Below are 19,095 nucleotides of genomic sequence, written 5' to 3'. Positions count from 1 at the left end.
AGCACTGCACTATGTTGCTGTTTCCCTGCTTTTGCTCAGTGCCGTGCATACTCTTGTGTGTAACTTTAAATAAAAGTGGAGGTAACCTTCTATGAGATAGTGCCTTAGGAAACATCAGAGTTTATAAAGAGGGATGGTATGTGTTAAATCAATATCTCAAGTTTTCCAGTTGCAAATGACAAATAACGAGCAAAGTGAAATGGGATAATTATTATTTATTCCATCGTTTATCCACCCTTTGATCCCAGGGTGGTTTGCAATAAATCCATTAAACAACAAAAAATCCTGTTTACAACCACAGAAGCAAATAGATAATAAACATCAGGTGTGTCAGCTTGGCCCCACAACCATGAGTGCCCAGGGCCATGGTTGCCATTCAGGGTGCATTGCCATAGCACCAAAATTTGTGGGTGCCTTGCCTATTTATGGGGAATTTTATGGATGCTGGGGCACCCAGGGCCCCAGGGAATTGGCACCTATGATAAACATTAATTGGAAAGCAATCTAAATGTGTTAAAATAACAGCAATACAAACCATTTCATAAATGTTGCAGTGGTCCTCATAATAAAAACAATCAGCTCTCTCCAGAGTGAAGGGGCTACTCACACTCCCTGGAGAGAAAATTCCGTTGTGCTGAGAAGGCGCAATCTAATGGCACTGTACATCTGACTATGCCTGCCAGTAGGACATTCACTATGGCCTCCCTTCTGTATTGCTAGTATCATGAGAAACCATGGACTATTTGAGTGGTTTATGGTATGGGCTGTGTTGCCATGATTATATTTTTTTCGGGGCTCTCCTGAGTTCTCTTATTTTAGCCATTAAAATTCCAGACAATAGCAAATACAAACTTAAATTCATTTTACTTGCATAAAACCGCGTAGCAAAATATTATCATTATGCTATAGGTTCCCCCCAACCCAATTCTCAGAGGATCAATAAACAACAAAAGGTTGTTAAACATGCATTTATCACTAAGCAGCTCTGTCAGCAGTTTTGTAGGCAGTCATAATATGGGAGTGTATCTCAGGTTTCACAAGTTGTCTAATAAGCAGTTTGAAAGCAGAATTAAATTCACAGCACCCGGGTGATTCTTGCGCTGTGGATATTCCATCATTGCTAAAGATTTATATTACCTCGTTTCCTATTGAACATGCCGTGCGGGATTCCAGACCTAGTTTTACTTAACAAAACCCATCTTTCAGTTTTAAGTGTTCTGCGTATACACTTTGACCGTTTAAAATCAATAAAATTGAGTGTGAGAGCCAAGAATGTTTTATTAATTTGAAGTTGGTGTAAGTAACACTGCAGATGATTAAATGTCATTTCCCCAGAACAATGGTGAAAGAATAGCATGACTTCAGGGGGGGGAGGAGTACAGTAGGACCTGCAGGTTGTGCGTAGCCAACAAATGTGTTTTCCTGAGCCTTTAAGATGCACAGCACCTTCTTTGAGCAACACAAAGAAGTGGCACTATTTATTTGCAAGCCGAGTATTTTGGTAGTCAGGTAATATAAATTACACTGCAGTCCAATCGGCGTGATTCTTCTCTGCCCAGTGTGCCCTCCTGTAAGGTATTGAGGACATGCACAAATGCACCAATAGATTGCATCTATTGCCCAGACTCACCCCATGACTATTCCCCCCTGCACACTGTACCTTTGCCATGCAATATTTCTTTATACGGTAGACCATGGAAAAGCAAGATCTACTGTGTCTCATAAGCCTAGGAGCCAACTCCCAAGGGCTGTGGTTGCTTGGGAACCCACATTTATATAATTGTGGGGGCCGGGCACCCACAAAGTACAGTGGTACCTCAGGTTAAGAACTTAATTCGTTCTGGAGGTCTGTTCTTAACCTGAAACTGTTCTTAACCTGAGGTACCACTTTAGCTAATGGGGCCTCCCATTGCTGCCGCGCCGCTGCTGCGTAATTTCTGTTCTCATCCTGAAGCAAAGTTCTTAACCCGAGGTACTATTTCTGGGTTAGCCGAGGCTGTAACCTGAAGTGTCTGTAACCCAAGGTACCACTGTATGAGAAAAGCCGGCAGACGGCAGTAGCTCCGCCACTGAGGGAGAAGCAGTTCAGCTCTGCCCTCCGCAGCCAGCCAGCAAAGCACCCTTTCGGCTGGGGGGGGGGGGCGAGGCTTGGACATGGATTGTTGTGGCGGCGGGCACCCACAATCCTGAGGGCAAGATGGCACCCCTGCTCGTAAGCATACACCCAGTGGCCTAGACCCCATTGTCACAGTCACTATTGGGCAGAGGGTGGAAATATCATAGGGTATGGTGACGAGAGAGATCCCATGGTGGAAGAGCCACCACTTCCTAAGTCCTCCTGGCTCAGTCCAGTTAGGGCAGAAATTTGGGGGGGGTGTCACATTTTGGGGCTTCCCCCATTTCCCCCTGCTATTGATATTAATGAGAGAGGAAATTGCTACAGCAGCTGCAGAGCTAGCATAGTATTTTGGCCTTTTTAGGAGAATGGGGCGGAGGGCGAGGTGTTTGATCCTGTGGATCCTAGACCTCAGTACCCGGCCCTCTTTCAAGCCTTACTGCCAATGGCATTCTACTGGTGATATGTTTAAGCCTGTGGGGGTATATTTAAGACTGTGGAGCTCTCTCTTTCTTGGCATATATACTAGCCAGGCTGAAAGCCCTACTGACAAAGCTCCTTTCCACTGGTATAGTGATACCTACACGTGTCTTAAGGCCCATCAGTTGGTTATTAACTAGCTTTAAAATTGCCACCATGTGTTATTCGTTTGTTGATTTTGTTGATCCTATATCTTTGTTGTTGTTGGTTTGATTATTCTATATCTTTATGCTGTTTTTCTTAATTTGCTTTGGAAAGCATCCTGGGATAAATGTTTAAAAGGGTGGTAAATACACACAGACACACACCGACATGCCTCTTTCTGCAATGCACCCATGGTTTGATCTTCTGTCAGGCTGTCCAGTATTTGTGGGGATTTTTTCCTTTTGTATCTGCCTTGTGTAAACTTCTGCTTTATTAGCGTTCTTTTATTCTCCTTGTGACCTCCAGTATTCCCTTGTATCTTAAAATTTATGCCTTTTAAATTTGAGTGCGAGTCACTGTCGCAGAAAACAGATTCTCACTTTTAATTAAGCCCAGAACAAAAATCTAAGGTACCCAGCAGCATCATAAAAGGCAAAAAAACATTGACCATATACCAGAGGTAATACTGCAAATGCACTGGCAGAAAGGGTTTACAGTCATAGATGTTGTAAAGTTTTATAGCAATTGGTCAAAGCACTCCTTTGCATTGCCTATATTTTTCCATAATGCTGTGTTGTCTTAAAACAAACAATATAATTTTACATTCCTCACTGTAGATACCATCCCTCTGGAAAGAACACTTATTTTCCTGCCCTGCCCACCCCCCACCCCCGCCTGTGTAGATAAAATGAACAAGTTATTTGTGTATTTTCCTCCTCTATGGCATTAATAATACGTTAAATCTATGAACGCACTCAAAGTGCCTCATTTTTATTATTTAAATTGCAGTCACCGGTGAGTTATGTTTGGGCCCCTGCTCTGTGGTTTCCATGAAAATTGCTGTCCCCCTGAATCTGCTATTTGCCTTGTGAGGGACACATAATATGGGCAAGAAAAGGCAGTGCAGTGAGAGGAAGACTTAGCTGAACAAATATTTTATTCTGCATTATTTCAAAAGCCACAATATTATATGACCACCTGCAACCACCTCTGTAAAACCACCTTAGTAAAACTTAGTAAAACCAACTTAGTAAATCTTCTCAGCATCTGTCAAATCAAGTAATTGTTTTAAAATACATATTTTTTTCTATACCGCCTGGTAAGAATTCATTTGGTTGTATTTCACGAGGCACTGATTCAGATGTCTTGTTTAGTAAAGTCTATTCCAATCTGCTTGTGTCTGTTCTAAAGCAGTTTCTGGGTCTCATTCTGCACATATATTTGTTGCATGTACTTCTGCCATCTTTCTTGTGGCTTTGTGGAGACCTGTTAACGGCTGATAGTTGCCCATACGACTAGCTGGAATCCTGGTTACATTAAACGACACCCCCCCCCCATAAAAAGTAAATTAAGACAGTGGCTTGGATCCTAACTCACAGAAAGGCCCTGTCCCACCTCTCCCTTTCCTCTACAGCTCCCTGCACACCATTGTACCTTGGAAATACACTACTTCAGAACAGGGTGCCATCTTTCTCTAGGAGCTGCAGCAGAAGAGAAGATTCTCTCCTCCCTCTGCTGCCACCCATCCATTGCACAAGAGCTCCTGAGCATTTCTTGTGTTTGAAGACTTGTCTTCTTTTGGAGCAAATCTCTGGGCATATATCCGTGATAGATAGCCTCAAGGGTTGAAAAATCTGTGCACCTCCATGGTGCGTAGCAAATACACTCTTCCTATTTTACTTAAGGAGCAATCACTCATTTGAGTACAAGTACCATGGCGCTGTGGTCCAAACCGCAGAGCCTAGGGCTTGCTGATCAGAAGGTCGGCGGTTTGAATCCCCACAACGAGGTGAGCTCCCGTTGCTCGGTCCCTGCTCCTGCCAACCTAGCAGTTCGAAAGCACAGCACAGCAAAGTGCAAGCAGATAAATAGGTACCACTCCGGCAGGAGGGTAAACGGCGTTTCCGTGCGCTGCTCTGGTTCACCAGAAGTGGCTTAGTCATGCTCCCTTGGCCGGCTCCCTTGGCCAATAAAGCGAGATGAGCACCGCAACCCCAGAGTCGGCCACAACTGGACCTAGCGGTCAGGGTTCCCTTTACCTTTACCTTTTTTCTCTCCCTCTCAACCACAGTTAGTTAGTTAGTTAGTTAGTTAGTTAGTTAGTTAGTTAGTTAATCTATTCAAAAAGAAGAGGTGCTGAGGCCCAAACTTGCCCTAGTCACCATTCTACACAACTCGGGGAAACCTCCTTAATCCTAAGGATTTAGGAACAGGCTTGGGTTCTCCAGTAGTGAGAGAAAGGCACTCTTAAGTATTCATGAGACACTTGTTTATGTTATTTACGTACTACAGGATTAATTCATGACATTGAAAGCACATTCCAGAGCTGACCACTACTGTGCAATGGCAGAAATTTAGCATTGGACAAGTCATCTGTATACTGTCTCTTTAAAGTCCTGTGAGGAAAATGGATGTCTCTTGCAGAATTGGGCATTTGCTTGAAAAAGCAGTATTGCAGATCATCTAACCCTCAGGATGGTTCTTCCTTTTTTAAAAAAGTTGGGGTTTGTGTGTGTTGCCTTTTATTTTAAATCCACATGGTTTAATTGCTGTAGTGATTATTAAGATTGTATAACTACTGCTTTTCAAATTCTTAAATTGCTCCTTTGTAAGTAGAATGTGTGACTTTAATTTTCTATCCTTTCTGTGCTATTTAAGGAAAAGGAGCGGTTAAAACAAGAGAAACGTGATGAAAAGAGATTAAATAAAGAGCGTAAACTGGAACAGCGAAGATTGGAATTAGAAATGGCTAAGGAGCTAAAGAAGCCTAATGAAGATATGTGCTTAGCAGACCAGAAGGTAATCAGAATAATGTAAATTTACTTTTTACTTCCTTGCCCCTTTTTATGTTGCTCCTCTTTTCCTTCATCTGCCATTGTTACAATAATTAATTTTTCTTACTGTCGCTGCCTTTCCAACCATTCCTCTTTTACTTTAGATTACTTGATAATATTATTTCAAGTGTGGTCTAAAGTGTGGTAATTCTAAAGTAAATATTAGGACAATGGTATTCTTTGTCTTTTTTATTATTAATCAGCAGTGGACATTTGAATGTTTGGAGCTCAGGTGGCCTATTTAGCAGACTTTTGCCAAGCCAGCTCTTTTAGAATTCTCCAGTAGCCTCCATTATGCCTCTTTAAAAGTTTTGCATTGCAGCTATTTCCGTCGTTCCTGCTTGTGTGCTTTCCAAAGGCAGCATCTGTTGCCCCACTGTTGGAAAAAAGACGTTGGATTTGAAAGGCTTTTGGTCTGATACTACAACTTTTCTTCTCTCTCTCTCTCTCTCTCTCTCTCTCTGGATTATCAGTAGTGCAACTGATGTAGGGCTTCTGTTTGCTTATTTTGCACAATACCTCAGGAAAACAGTACTCTTAAGAGAAGGTCGTGTTTCCCCAGAACTGAAACTGAAATTTATCTGCAATTGCATTTGTATTGCAATAGTGTTTATGTACACAGTCTGGAGAACTTTAATTATGGGTCAGCATAGAAATACCATTCATAAATAATAATAAATATATGGTTGCTGGGAAAATATGGGTGTCCTGTCCCGTCCCGTCCCCCCCGAAGTAGCTGCACTATTGTGATTTGGAGTGTGTGAGTGTCTTTAGGCACTAATTGGGGTTTATGTATTTATTTTTAGATTTTTGCCTTGCATTAGCTTTGCAAGTGGTTTTCATTCAAGGTGACACTTCTCTGTTTTTCAGCCTTTGCCAGAGTTGCCTCGCATCCCGGGCCTGGTTCTCTCCGGAAGTACTTTTTCAGACTGTCTCATGGTGGTGCAGTTTCTACGCAACTTTGGTAAAGTCCTTGGCTTTGATGTGAACCTGGATGTCCCCAGCTTAAGTGTCCTTCAAGAGGGGTTGTTGAACATAGGCGACAGCATGGGAGAAGTACAAGACTTGCTTGTGAGGCTGCTCTCTGCTGCGATTTGCGATCCAGGACTGATAGCAGGATACAAGGTAATGGATATTCTTTATGGTAACTGTCAGGGGATGGTTAGCTGCTTGTGCTTAAAATTGTGCCCCTTCAGAGTTTGTGCGACCCCACAAACCTCTGTGTGTGACAGAGCTCCTCAGACATGTCTGCTCTAGTCACTAGTAGAGTCTGACAGTGGCTGTCTGCGGAAGCGCTTCCAGCAAAGAAGTTCCTTAACGGAAACGCGTCTCCTGGACTCACGACGTGGCAGCTTCCGGCGAAGCATGGGTCTCCCTGCAGTAGCTTCTGACACCTCCCCGCTATTTTCGCTCGAAGTGTCTCTCACCCCTTTCTCTCCCCTGCTGCTTCCTGCCTGGGCTGCTGCGTCTCTCTCAGCATTACTGAGATCCTCCTCCCGAGACCCCGCGCTCCCCCTGCTGGTCCCTGCTTTGGCTGTTGACTCTCTCCCAGTCTCTGGGAGCCTTACCACTTCCCTTTCCTCCGATGTCAGTTCCCTGACATCCACCTCCCCTCCAGGGCCCCCCTCTCCCCCGCCCCTACTTTCTCCTCTGGGCGGTGAGGAGCTGAAACCCCTAAAAGAATCCTCTTCATCTTCAGACGTCTCGAACAATTCCCTCCATCGGTCTTCGTTCCGACTCGCTGAATCCTCCTCCACCTCGGAATCAGCGAACCCCTCCAACTCTTCTTCGTCGTCGGTGGTGGCGAAGTATTCCCTCCGGAACCTTGCCACTGGCTGGGGTTTTCTAGGGAATCTCTGATGAAAAGTTTCAATCAAAACCTCGTCATCTACATCCTCTGCCCTGACCCAGGTGTTTTCCGACTCCGGCTCCCCTTCCCACATTACCAAATACTCTACTTGCTCTCCCCTCCACCTGGAATCGAGAATCTCCGCTACATGGTAGCTGTGTTCTTTTTCCTCCATAGCTGGTCCCCTATTGACCCTCCCCTCTCTGTCCCCTATATACGGTGACAGCAATGATCTGTGGAACACTGGGTGCAACTTCATGTGGTTCGGTAACCGGAGTCTGAAAGCCACTGGGTTGACCTGTTGCGTGACTTCAAATGGGCCCAGTCTTTTGGGTCTTAACTTCTTACAACCTCCTTTAAATGGTAACCCTTGGGTGGACAGCCACACCTGGTCCCCCACCCTAATGCTTTCCCCTTCCCTTCTGGTTTTGTCTGCCTGCCTCTTATATTCCTCCTTCGCCCTGTTTAAATTAAGTTGGAGCTGGCGATGGATCGCTTCCATTTCTTCAACGAACTGTTCTGCGGCAGGAACGCTCCAGTTCTCCCCCTCCCCCCCTGGGAAGGCTCGGGGATGACACCCGTGATTGGCCAAAAAAGGGCTCATCCCCGTGGACACGTTCTCTGCATTGTTATAGGCAAATTCTGCCAACGCCAGCTTCTCCACCCAATCATTCTCTCTGTCATTCACATAACACCTCAAATATTGCTGGAGGACACCATTAGCTCTTTCCGCCTGCCCATTGGTTTCTGGATGACGGGCAGTGGAAAAATTCACCTCTACATGCAATAGGCTCATGAGCTTCCTCCAGAACCTGGAAGTAAATTGTTTCCCTCGGTCCGAAACCACCCTCAAGGGGGCACCATGCAACCTAAACACATTTTCCACAAACAATTTAGCGGTTTCTTCTGCTGTGACCGCATGTGAGCAGGCTATAAAGTGGGCCATCTTGGTTAACAGGTCTACCACAACCATAATGGCTGTCTTCCCTTTGGACCTGGGCAGATCAGTCATGAAATCTATTGCCACTGCCTCCCATGGTCTTTCCGGCGTGGGTAGTGGTTCTAATAAACCTGCCGGTGCCCGCCTCTCCCCCTTGGCTCGTTGACATCGGTCACACCCTCTCACATATTCACGCACATCTTCCCTGACCTTGGGCCACCAGAATTCCCTGGTAACCAGCCACATGGTTTTGTGTTGCCCAAAATGCCCTGCTGTGGGGCTATCGTGCAGTTGCTTGAGTACCTTTTCCCTCAATTCCCCTTCAGGTATGTATAACGCTCCCTTGTAGTACAACGCCCCGTTTCTCTCCTCAAAACCCCCGGGTTTGTCTCCCTCCCTCCTGAGACCCCTGAGTTTGTCCTGGGCGTATGCATCCTGCACCGTTCCCTCTACCAGTTCCCTTTGCCCCACCAAAGCCGCCCCACACACCCAGCGGTCCTCGGGAATAACATGGGTCTCTTCGGGTGCACCCTCTCCCTCCAAATATTCAGGTTTGCGTGAGAGAGCGTCCGCCCTAACGTTCTCCGGGCCTGGTACGTAACAAATCTCAAAGTTAAATTTGGAGAACTCCTGGGCCCATCTCAACTGCCTTTGGTTGAGCACTCGCGCAGTTCTCCAATACTCTAGATTCTTATGGTCCGTGCACACTTGCACCTTCTGTTGTGCACCAATTAGTAGGTGCCTCCATCTCCGGAAGGCCTCATAAATCGCAAGAAGTTCCCGGTCGTGCACCGTGTAGTTTCTCTCAGATTTGTTCAGCTTTCGCGAAAAGAAAGCACACGGTCGCCACTCTGACCCCTCCTTCCCCGGCTGCAGAAGAAGCACCGCCCCTATGGCTCTGTCAGAAGCGTCTGTTTCGACCCTCAGCTTTTTTTGTAAATCCACATGTAGAAGTTGTTCGTCAGAGGCGAAGGCCCTTTTCAGTTCCTCAAACGCTCGCTCCGCCTCCCCCGTCCAAACAAACTTCTTTTTGCTGCTGAGACAGTCCGTGATGGGCGCCGTCAGGTGGGCGAAGTTTCGGATGAACTTACGATAAAAGTTTCCAAACCCTAGGAACCTCTGCACATCCTTCTTGGTCTTGGGTGTTTTCCATTCCAGCACCGCTTGAACCTTGCCGGGGTCCATGGCCAACCCCTTGTCTGACAAGCGGTACCCCAGGAATTCCACCTCCTTGGTATGAAACTGACACTTCTCCAGTTTCACCCACAGTCTGTTGGCTTGCAGCCTGCTCAACACTTCTCTGACGTCTCTCACATGTTGCTCCTCATTCTCCGAATACACCAACACGTCATCTAAGAAGGCCACGCAATTCTTGTAGAGCAAAGGCCCCAGTACGTGGTTCATGAAGGCTTGAAAACACGCGGAGCCTGTTTGTAATCCAAAAGGCATAACGAGGTATTCAAATGCCCCCAAAGGGGTGAACATGGTGGTCTTCCATTCATCCCCTTTCCTTATACGTATCAGGTTGTACGCCCCCCTTAGGTCCAGCTTTGTAAAAATCTTTCCTTTTCGCACCCTGGTCAAAATATCATCAATCCTGGGCATAGGAAAAGCCGCCGGCTCTGTCACTGCATTTAGGGCCCGAAAGTCACATACCAGCCTCGGCTTGTCCGTGTTTTTTTTATCCACAAAAAACACTGGGCTACCCCCCGCTGCCTTGGACTCTCTGATGAAGCCTCTCTTCAGGTTCTTGTCAATGAACGCTCGCAACTCCTGCATCTCCCTGTCTGACATGGCATACAACTTGCCTACAGGAAGCTGTGCTCCAGGGAGTAAATTGATCTGGCAATCAAAGGGCCTATGCGGGGGTAGTTGGTCAGCTTCCTTCTCGCTGAACACGTCGCTGAGATCAGCATACTGTGGTGGCACCTTCCCCTTCTCCATCACTTCCGTCCCTGCTAGGGTGGCTTGGGCCCCTGCTGACCCCTTTTCCGCCCTGCAGTGTTCTAAGCAGTGTGCGGAACCGAAGGAAACCACTCTTTGATGCCAGCCCACCAGCGGATCATGTAGGGCTAGCCAGCTCATTCCCAAAATAATGGGAGCGCCTCCCAAGGTGGCCACATTAAACGCTATCAGTTCTGTGTGCCTTGCCACCCTCATTATCATTGGGACGGTCTGCAAGCTGACGCCTCCTCCCAACAGTTCCCTGCCATCAATCGTGGTCACCTGCAGGGGGTTGCTTAAAGGGATAGTCTGTATCTGGTGCTCAGCAGCAAACTCCTTGCTCATGAAATTGCAGGAGCTGCCTGAGTCCAACAGCGCCTTTATTTTTAGGGGGTGTCCATTTTGCAGCTCTAGAGACACTTCAATCACTAGAGCAGGTCGAGGAGCTTCTGGCACTGGCACTTGGGGAAGGGGCACTTTCACTGCTCTTTGGCCTGGCTGCAGTGCCCTGCTGGCAACCAGGCGTTGGCTTTTACCTGCTCCGTTTCTCCCTGCTCTTCCCCCTCAACAGCTCCCACCATCCCTTGCCATTCCTTCCTCTGGGGGCAGACTCTGGCAAAGTGGCCTGGCTGTTGGCAGAGATAGCATTTCCGGGCTCCCTTTCCCTCCTTCTTCGCCCCCTCACTGGGCTTTGAAACTGCGCGCGCGCGGGCTGTTCCGATTTCCATCGGCTCTGCCGGCGGGAAAGCTGGCTCAGGAATGTCTGGAATGCGTAACTCCTTCCAACGTTCCCCTCTCCCTTCCCGCCTCTCCAAGGCTCTTGCCTCCTGGCGCGCTCCAATGGTCAGCGCAGATTTGGTCAGCTGATCCATAGACCCCGCCCTGGGGCTCCTGGCCAGCTCGTCTTTCACAGCTGAAGAAAGACCTTCTTCAAATAGCATCTGAATGGGTGCCGCCGATAAATCCCACCCCAATCTGTGAATCAGCATGGTAAATTCAGTCCAGTACTCACGGACAGATCTGCTTCCCTGCTTGCAAGCCATTAGCTGTCTGCGTACCACCCCTTCCTCAATATCGCTGGAAAACATGATATCCATTGCACGAAAGAATTTCATAGTGTCCTTTAGGATATCGTTGTGCGTTGCCATCAGGGGTCGAACCCAGTCCCGCGCCCCCTTCTCAAGATGCCCAATTACGAACGCAACTCGCGATTCCTCATCAGGGAACTCATCAAACTGCACATTCAGAGCATATTGCATCTCAGTCCTAAAGGCATGGTAATCCTTGGGGTCCCCCCCAAACTTCTGCACCAATCCTGGTACCTTTCTGGGGAACTGAGTGGTTCTCCCCTTTTTGTCAGCATCCTGAGCCCTTCTCTCCTCGAGCCTCGCCGTCTGCAGCGCAAGTTGGACCTCCAGAGCTTGATACCTTTCTTCCAAGCTTGGACCAGCTCCAACCCCTGCGTCTCCGGTTCCGACTGGGTTGCTCATGATGCTTTCTCCTGCACAGGCAGCGTACAGAGACTGTCAGACTGCTGTCAGGGGATGGTTAGCTGCTTGTGCTTAAAATTGTGCCCCTTCAGAGTTTGTGCGACCCCACAAACCTCTGTGTGTGACAGAGCTCCTCAGACATGTCTGCTCTAGTCACTAGTAGAGTCTGACAGTGGCTGTCTGCGGAAGCGCTTCCAGCAAAGAAGTTCCTTAACGGAAACGCGTCTCCTGGACTCACGACGTGGCAGCTTCCGGCGAAGCATGGGTCTCCCTGCAGTAGCTTCTGACACCTCCCCGCTATTTTCGCTCGAAGTGTCTCTCACCCCTTTCTCTCCCCTGCTGCTTCCTGCCTGGGCTGCTGCGTCTCTCTCAGCATTACTGAGATCCTCCTCCCGAGACCCCGCGCTCCCCCTGCTGGTCCCTGCTTTGGCTGTTGACTCTCTCCCAGTCTCTGGGAGCCTTACCACTTCCCTTTCCTCCGATGTCAGTTCCCTGACAGTAACTTTGGTGTGAGACAGGGGAAAAAATCCATGTCCCAGTTTTCACAAAGAGAAGAGGAGGATATAAATGTGTGTCTGGGCTATACCACTTCAAAATCCCAGATTTTGTAGTAATTGAATGCTCTTCATAACAAAACATAAATCCCTATACATAAATACGGGGGGGGGGGGGCGTAGAGACCCTTTCGTGTCAGGGAAGCGTGAATCCCTGGAACCTATTCTATGTGCAAGGGTTTTATTTTATTGTATGGAGGAGCATTCGGTCATCGGAGTCCCAACTATATCCTGAAGTGGTACTGCCTGAAAAGCAGGTCTAGCTCTTCCTCTGCTGTCAAGCAATGCATCAGGGGCATCTTTAAATGACAAAGTGTATTCTTATTAGAACAAGTTGGACCTGCAACAAAATATTACAGTGCGCAGGTGTCCAGTTTGCTATGCCAGCCAGCCATGCTTTCTTCAAGGTTACTGCATTCTAGTTCTACCCCTCCCCCACTTAGTGGGTTTTTTTTTTAACAATATAGTTTTAAAAAAATATATTGGGGTTTCCCCAACCCTACAGGCACTCAAAAAAAGAATTGAGACTACTGTTGGTTTGATTACATTTTATCTCCTTGCAAACTTGGCCTGCAATTTACTAAACTACCAGTGAGAGCAAGAAATTGAGGAGAGCTCAGCTGGTATGCTGATCACAGATAGCCTGCCAAAGCCAGCTGAAGTGTAAACGTTTATCCAACAGCGGCATGGCGGGGCGGCGGGAAGGAGGGATGCGGGGAGGCAAAGTGGCTCAGGCCTCTTCCTGGTCACAGTGATGCTGTGGGGTGGGATGGGGTGGGATGAATGCGGGGGTGCTGGTGCTGCCAGTCCAGAGCTCCTCCTCCAGCCTCACTGCTGCCTCATCCTGCCCTGGTGAAGGGCAGTGGCATCAAAGGGAGAGAGAGCCACAGCCACTTACCCTCCACCCCCCTTGCCACTGCTGCACTTCTGTTATAAAACGAGGCTCACTTAACCCTATTGAAGTCATTGTGATTTTTCACCCAAGTCCTGCTTGTGGACTTCCCATAGGCAGTTCTGGCTGGGCACTATGAGACTAGGATGCTGGGATATATATATATATATATATGCAGGTTTTGGTGTCTTCGGGTGTCTTCCCGTGTAAGAGTCGGGGTGTCTGTGCGACGTTTCGACGAGGTCTCACTCGTCATCTTCAGGCTGGTGCTTTCGGCTTCTTGTTACTGGAACAGAGCAGAGTCTGGTGTTTGAGTTCCTATAAATACTGTTGAGGGGTGTGGTGTATAGCCTCCAACGTTCTGGGCAGAGAGGAAGTTCCTAGATTAGTGTGCCTTTTCTTCTTTTGTTCCTTAATTACTTGAGGGATATCTTGGGTGATTTCATGAGTGATATTCTGAATACCACTGGGTGGGTCATTAAGTGTAGATTAGTTGCTAAAGCTTTCGTGTCTTGACCTCTTGAGCTTGTGAAGAGTTTTTCTGAGAAGATGGCTGTGCTGCATTTAGTTGTGCTCTGGCTTGGCTTCGTGTATAGGGGCGAGCTGTGGTTTTGTGCCTTGTGCCAGCCAGATCTGTGTAGGGATTGCAGGGGGGTGCAGCATCCGGAGGTGCCACTATAGTTTGGCTACTGGATGGAGTCTGTAATATGTCTGTGGAGAGGGTCTGGGTTTGGGTCTGGTGTGGTTGATTGGTGACGGCGTTCTGTGTGCCTCTGGTTCTGGTGTCGGTTTTTGTGGGTGTGTATATATATGTATATATATGTATATATATATATATGTATATATATATATATATATATATATATATATATGTGTATATATATATGTGTATATATATGTGTGTGTGTGTGTGTGTGTGTGTGTTTGGCCTGATTCAGCGGGGCTTTTCTCATGTTCTTTGATCTGGGGCAGCTGCTTTCTCTGCTCCTTCACCTAATGCAGTACCAAGAATCTAGTGAGTGTTGTGGGTACAATATTCCTAGTCGTTTAGTTTTCTGTAATTCACACAATTTCTGGGCGTCAGATGTCATCAAAGAATAGATTACTGTTTTTATTAACCGTTAAAGGCAATTTCTGCTTTCATCTCTGGATTTCAACAGGGGTGAGTATAATCTAGCTCTTAAAGCCTTATAAATCCATTCATCAAAAGTTATTCCAGACATTGCTTTATAAGCTTGTCTCTTATCACTAAATTGGTTTCATATTAAGGTTAGGATTGCCATCAAGAATTACCTAAATGTGTTTTTCAGAGACTTTCCTTTGAGCAGCTGTCCCCTCATGTGACCCATCAAACTGGCTATTAAACTCATGTTTTTGTTTTTAAATCAATCCCAAGTTTTACAAGCCGACGAATGAAGCTGTTGTCAAGCATTCATTCCCCTCTTTGCTTCTTTCCTTTCAGTAACGTTTGCACAAACCCCCAAACTGTTAAAGTCAACAGGAGGAATGTATAAATTGCTTTTGTGTTGGGAAGGAACTTTCATTCAAAAAGTGTATGCATATTAATATAAATAACTACTTAAATTTAAAAACCAGCTTCTTGGCTCTGCGAGCAAACTGTGGAGAGGAAACAAACTAGCTAAACAAATAAATAAGAAATTTGGGGGTGTCAGTGGATGGTGGTGCCCCTGGCTTCTGCCTTAGCATTATTTCCCCTTGATTTCAAATAACAAAAATGCATTATTCTGCCATTCTGAACAGTTATTTTATGAGCACACTTCTTTCTCAGGCAAAAACGATCCTCGGGGACCATTTGCTGAACGTTGGCATCAACAGAGACAACGTATCTGAAATTCTGCAGATTTTCATGGAAGGCCATTGTGGGCAGACTGAACTCACAGAGAGCTTGAAAACCAAAGCTTTTCAGGCACACACGCCGACTCAGAAAGCCTCTGTACTTGCCTTCCTTGTTAATGAGTTAGCATGTAGCAAAAGTGTTATAAGGTAAGTGCCTTGTGCATGCTGTGAATTTTATATTTCGATTCTGGTAACAAGAAAATAAATAACAACAAATCGGCAATAGTTTTCATAAGGTGTATTTAAAGGTTTGAACCTCAAAACGTAGGGATGAGAAACCTGTGGTTTTCCAGACTCCAACTTACATGAGCCATCATGGGCCAATAATCAGGGATGAAAGTTGTAGACAGACAACATCTGAAGAGCCACAGGTTTGTCACGCCTGTTCTAAATACTCTGTAGCAGCCAGGTAAGTGTTATCTAATTATCTAAGGCGGGCTGGCTAATGAAACCCTGTCAGGGCATCATGCTTGTTTACCAACGTGATATTTTAACTAACCAACTGTAATATTTATTCATGATACAAGTAATATGTAGTAGGCCTATGTGTATAGTGAGGTGCCCTTTGAGACTTTTTTTTAAAAATAGATGATATCATTCAATTAATTATCTAAGTAATTAAACTTTTTTCTGTTTTAACAGTGAAATAGATAAGAACATAGATTATATGTCAAATTTAAGGAGAGATAAGTGGATGGTTGAAGGCAAACTTCGGAAGTAAGTGATATTTCTTTTAAATGTTCCAGTATTTTGCATTCATTTAAATTTGTTATACAGAGTAGTTCCAAAGACAGGAATCGTGTGATATAAAGAAAAAAACTTTTAGTAACTCCCATTATTAAATTAAGATGTGAAATTATTTTTAAAAGGCCCATGGCTTATCTTTCACAATCCATTAAAGACACATGAAGTTTGGTGGATTAGGAGGATTCAGAATGAGAAGAAAATCATTTTGCATTTTTTTTAAAGAAGCAATATCACTTCTCATTTGAAGCTGTCTGGAGCTGTCAAATTGTTATTGGCATTAGTAGAAGCTGATTGGAACTTTCATTCTGCAAGAAGATTTGCAGGGCCAGATTGTTAATCCCTAATCACCTTGAAAAACTTGCAAATCATTCATGTAACTAATTAAAATTACCTCAGATTTTGCTATATAAACTGAGTATTTCCTGTGGTACACCTAGGGAATAATTCAGTTACTGAGGTAATCAGTACCTGTTTGCTAAGCATAAACTGTCAAGTTTTTAAGGATGATAATATATGCCCCCTATTTTTCTCCATTATGCAAAACAAAATTCCATACAGCAAGTATAACAGCTCCATCTACCATAGAATTTTAAGTTGAAATGATTGTGAATCGCAGGAGGTTTGCATGGCCATGTGGGTATGCATAGCCAGGCTTCATTTCCTTTTCCTCAGTCGTTTTTCTTTCTTGTCTAGCAAAGCAAGGAGTCCTTACTGAGTCCTTGGCTTCCAATGCTTGTGTCTCTAATCCTTTTTCTACCTTCCCCTCCTCCCTTAATGCACCTCAGAAGAAAGAAGGAAGAAGTAAAGGAGAACAGCAGGAGAGAAATAGAAGAAATAAAATGAGACTTAAAAGAATTTCAGGAAGAAAAATATGTGAACCTCTGCTGATAGTAATGGCTCCCAATTCATGCAGGGTTCATGGTTGTGTCTGTAGGGGCATGTCCAATCATTAACTTCCCTATACTATATAAATTCCATCTTTCTGTCCGTGGGCAAATGAAAATTTGATGTTTCCCAGCAGCCCACTTTGGGAAAATGCCTCCTTGTTGCCTCTTACCTCAGGGGCAACTTTAAGTCTTGTTTATCCTGTAAGTACTAGATTGCTGGGTGGGGTGGGGAGTTCATGGTACTCTCATTCCTTTGGCTTTCCTTTCAAGAAGTTGGCAAACAATCCTATATAAACATAGCTTTTAAAAATCTTTCCTTCTTAGTTACCATCATCCTTAGCTTTCTCCTCACCCCCGCCCATCATACATGACAATTTAATTCCTTCCTTCCTTCCATCTCCATTCATTCTTAACTGTCGTGTGGCTGAGCTGAGGACTCCTACTTATTCAACAGGAATTCCCTTTGCAAGTTGGTTTTTACCTCATGATCACTACCTTTAAGAAACATTCTTGCTGTACATCTGTTGAAGTCTTGCAGAGAAGTATTTTTACTGGTCAGCTTTCAGACTGAGGCATGACTTAGAATCATAGAATGGTCAGAAAGTTCATCCTGATGTTTAGTTGGAATCTCCTTTCTTCTAGGGACCCTCATTTGTGTCCTGGATGCTATAGTGCTCCTTTGTACCTTTACATGTTGTCTTCAGTCCTTAGCTCTAGCAGAAGAAAAAACTGTTATTTTAACATTACATTCTGGCTCTCAGTCAACTGATGGCATAGTTTGTATACTTGCCTCTTTGCCACAAGGCAAAATCTGTGTACTCGTAGCTGTTACAACTCAAACAAACGAAGAAGTCAGCAGCACCTATTTAGAAGACTAGAATAATTCATACTGGGTTGCCCTTCACATCAGAGCTGCCTAAGCCACTATGCCGTGATCTCCTAAGGGAATTAAATATGCATTTTTTAAATTAATGAGTTTTGGAGTTCCAGATTAAAAAAAAATCTTCAAGCTCACTCTCCAGTCCTAAAACCTGTAATCTCAGCCTTAAATATTCCAAGAGCTATGCCAGTGCAAGACCAAAAATGCCACATCAACTGGTGCTGCAATAACAGTGATGCAGATGTTTACACCTGAGGTGCCTACATTTCTTTGCATGGACTGATTTTTTTAAAAAAATAAAATAAAATAAAATAAACAATAAACTGTAAGCAGCTTGACTGTCTGCCAATGATAGTCTTTTTCTTTTTAGTTCATATTTTGGACTGGGAGAACAGTTTATTAAGAACTGTTTATTAAGAATAGCTAAGAATACTAGGCCATCCTTGATTCTTTATTTACACTTTAGAAACTGATGAGCACCCTCAAGCTTGTCTCCTTTTTTAAATCATAGGCTTATTCATGGCTACTTTTTAAGAATCCAGCCACACTGCATCTTTTCTACTTGCTGTATGGAATACTGTTTTGTTAAGGCAGGAGAAGAAAGGAAGAATAAGAGACGGCAAAATTCATAGCAGCATCGGTTTCTCATAATTTACCTACTTTTGCCACCCTGATTCGTACTCTCCCCCTTTCCTTTCCTTTCCTTCCTTCTAAAATCCTTCCCTTTTCCAAGCACACACATTTTCATATCTCTCCAAATTCCGTTATATGCTAGAATGTTACAAATGGATATTTGGCCTGGCTATTAAAATACCTCCTAGGTTGTTTCAGTATATTTGCCTGATAGATTCCTGGTAGCTAGAGCTATAACATCTGCTGTATGGGATCTTGTTTTGTAGGGTAAGAGATGAGGAAGGGCTACTACAACTGTACTTACTGGTATGTAAGTTTATTTTGTTTCATAAAAAATGAAACTCAGGCTTCTACCGCCCACAGTGCTTCAAGATTAGCCTCCTGCATAATGCTCTTTCCTGCTTAATTATGTGAATTAGAATACAGACCCTTGGGGAAAGTTTTGTGTTCAGATATTCCACAGTCAAATGTAATGCTTATTCTCACCTATGCGTAAGCCAATTTTTATAACCTTTCTAACACGAGTTGACTTTAAAAATGTACATTAAAAAAGGAGATGATGTAGATTTACAAATGGATGAAATGAGGAACACAGCTAAAGAGTTGCTTCTTCAGCTTATAGGAACAGCTGTTGAAACCTCTTCTTGTCCTGGAGTGCTATATGCAAGATTTTGTACATGCAGTAAAATTCACAACAGAGCTAAAATATTCAGTGAAGGACTAAATTCTATTTTGAAGAGCCAGAAGCTTTCTGTATCCTGAACATTCACGTCAAATAACAGTTAAGATTTTTCGTTTTGCGCCAAGTAAATATTCATCTCAGATAGGAATCCATGTTGGTGAACTAC

At 44.8% G+C, this 19,095-nt stretch overlaps 1 protein-coding gene across 16 annotated transcripts in view; it reads left to right on the top strand.

Annotated features, from left to right (window-relative positions):
* Window positions 1-19,095, top strand: part of BAZ2B (bromodomain adjacent to zinc finger domain 2B) — a 194,458-nt gene that overhangs the window by 153,734 nt on the left and 21,629 nt on the right. For all 16 annotated transcript variants that reach the window (XM_082196983.1, XM_082196984.1, XM_082196988.1 and 13 more), the window contains 4 exons: window positions 5,399-5,539; window positions 6,445-6,699; window positions 15,033-15,247; window positions 15,743-15,817. In XM_082196983.1, coding sequence (XP_082053109.1) covers window positions 5,399-5,539; window positions 6,445-6,699; window positions 15,033-15,247; window positions 15,743-15,817 — 686 coding nt within the window. The remainder of the gene's footprint in view (window positions 1-5,398; window positions 5,540-6,444; window positions 6,700-15,032; window positions 15,248-15,742; window positions 15,818-19,095) is intronic.

This window comes from Podarcis vaucheri, assembly GCF_965113315.1.
Source record: "Podarcis vaucheri genome assembly, chromosome: 1".
Classification (NCBI taxonomy): Eukaryota; Metazoa; Chordata; class Lepidosauria; order Squamata; family Lacertidae; genus Podarcis; species Podarcis vaucheri.
This window is presented reverse-complemented; position numbering and strand designations above follow the sequence as displayed.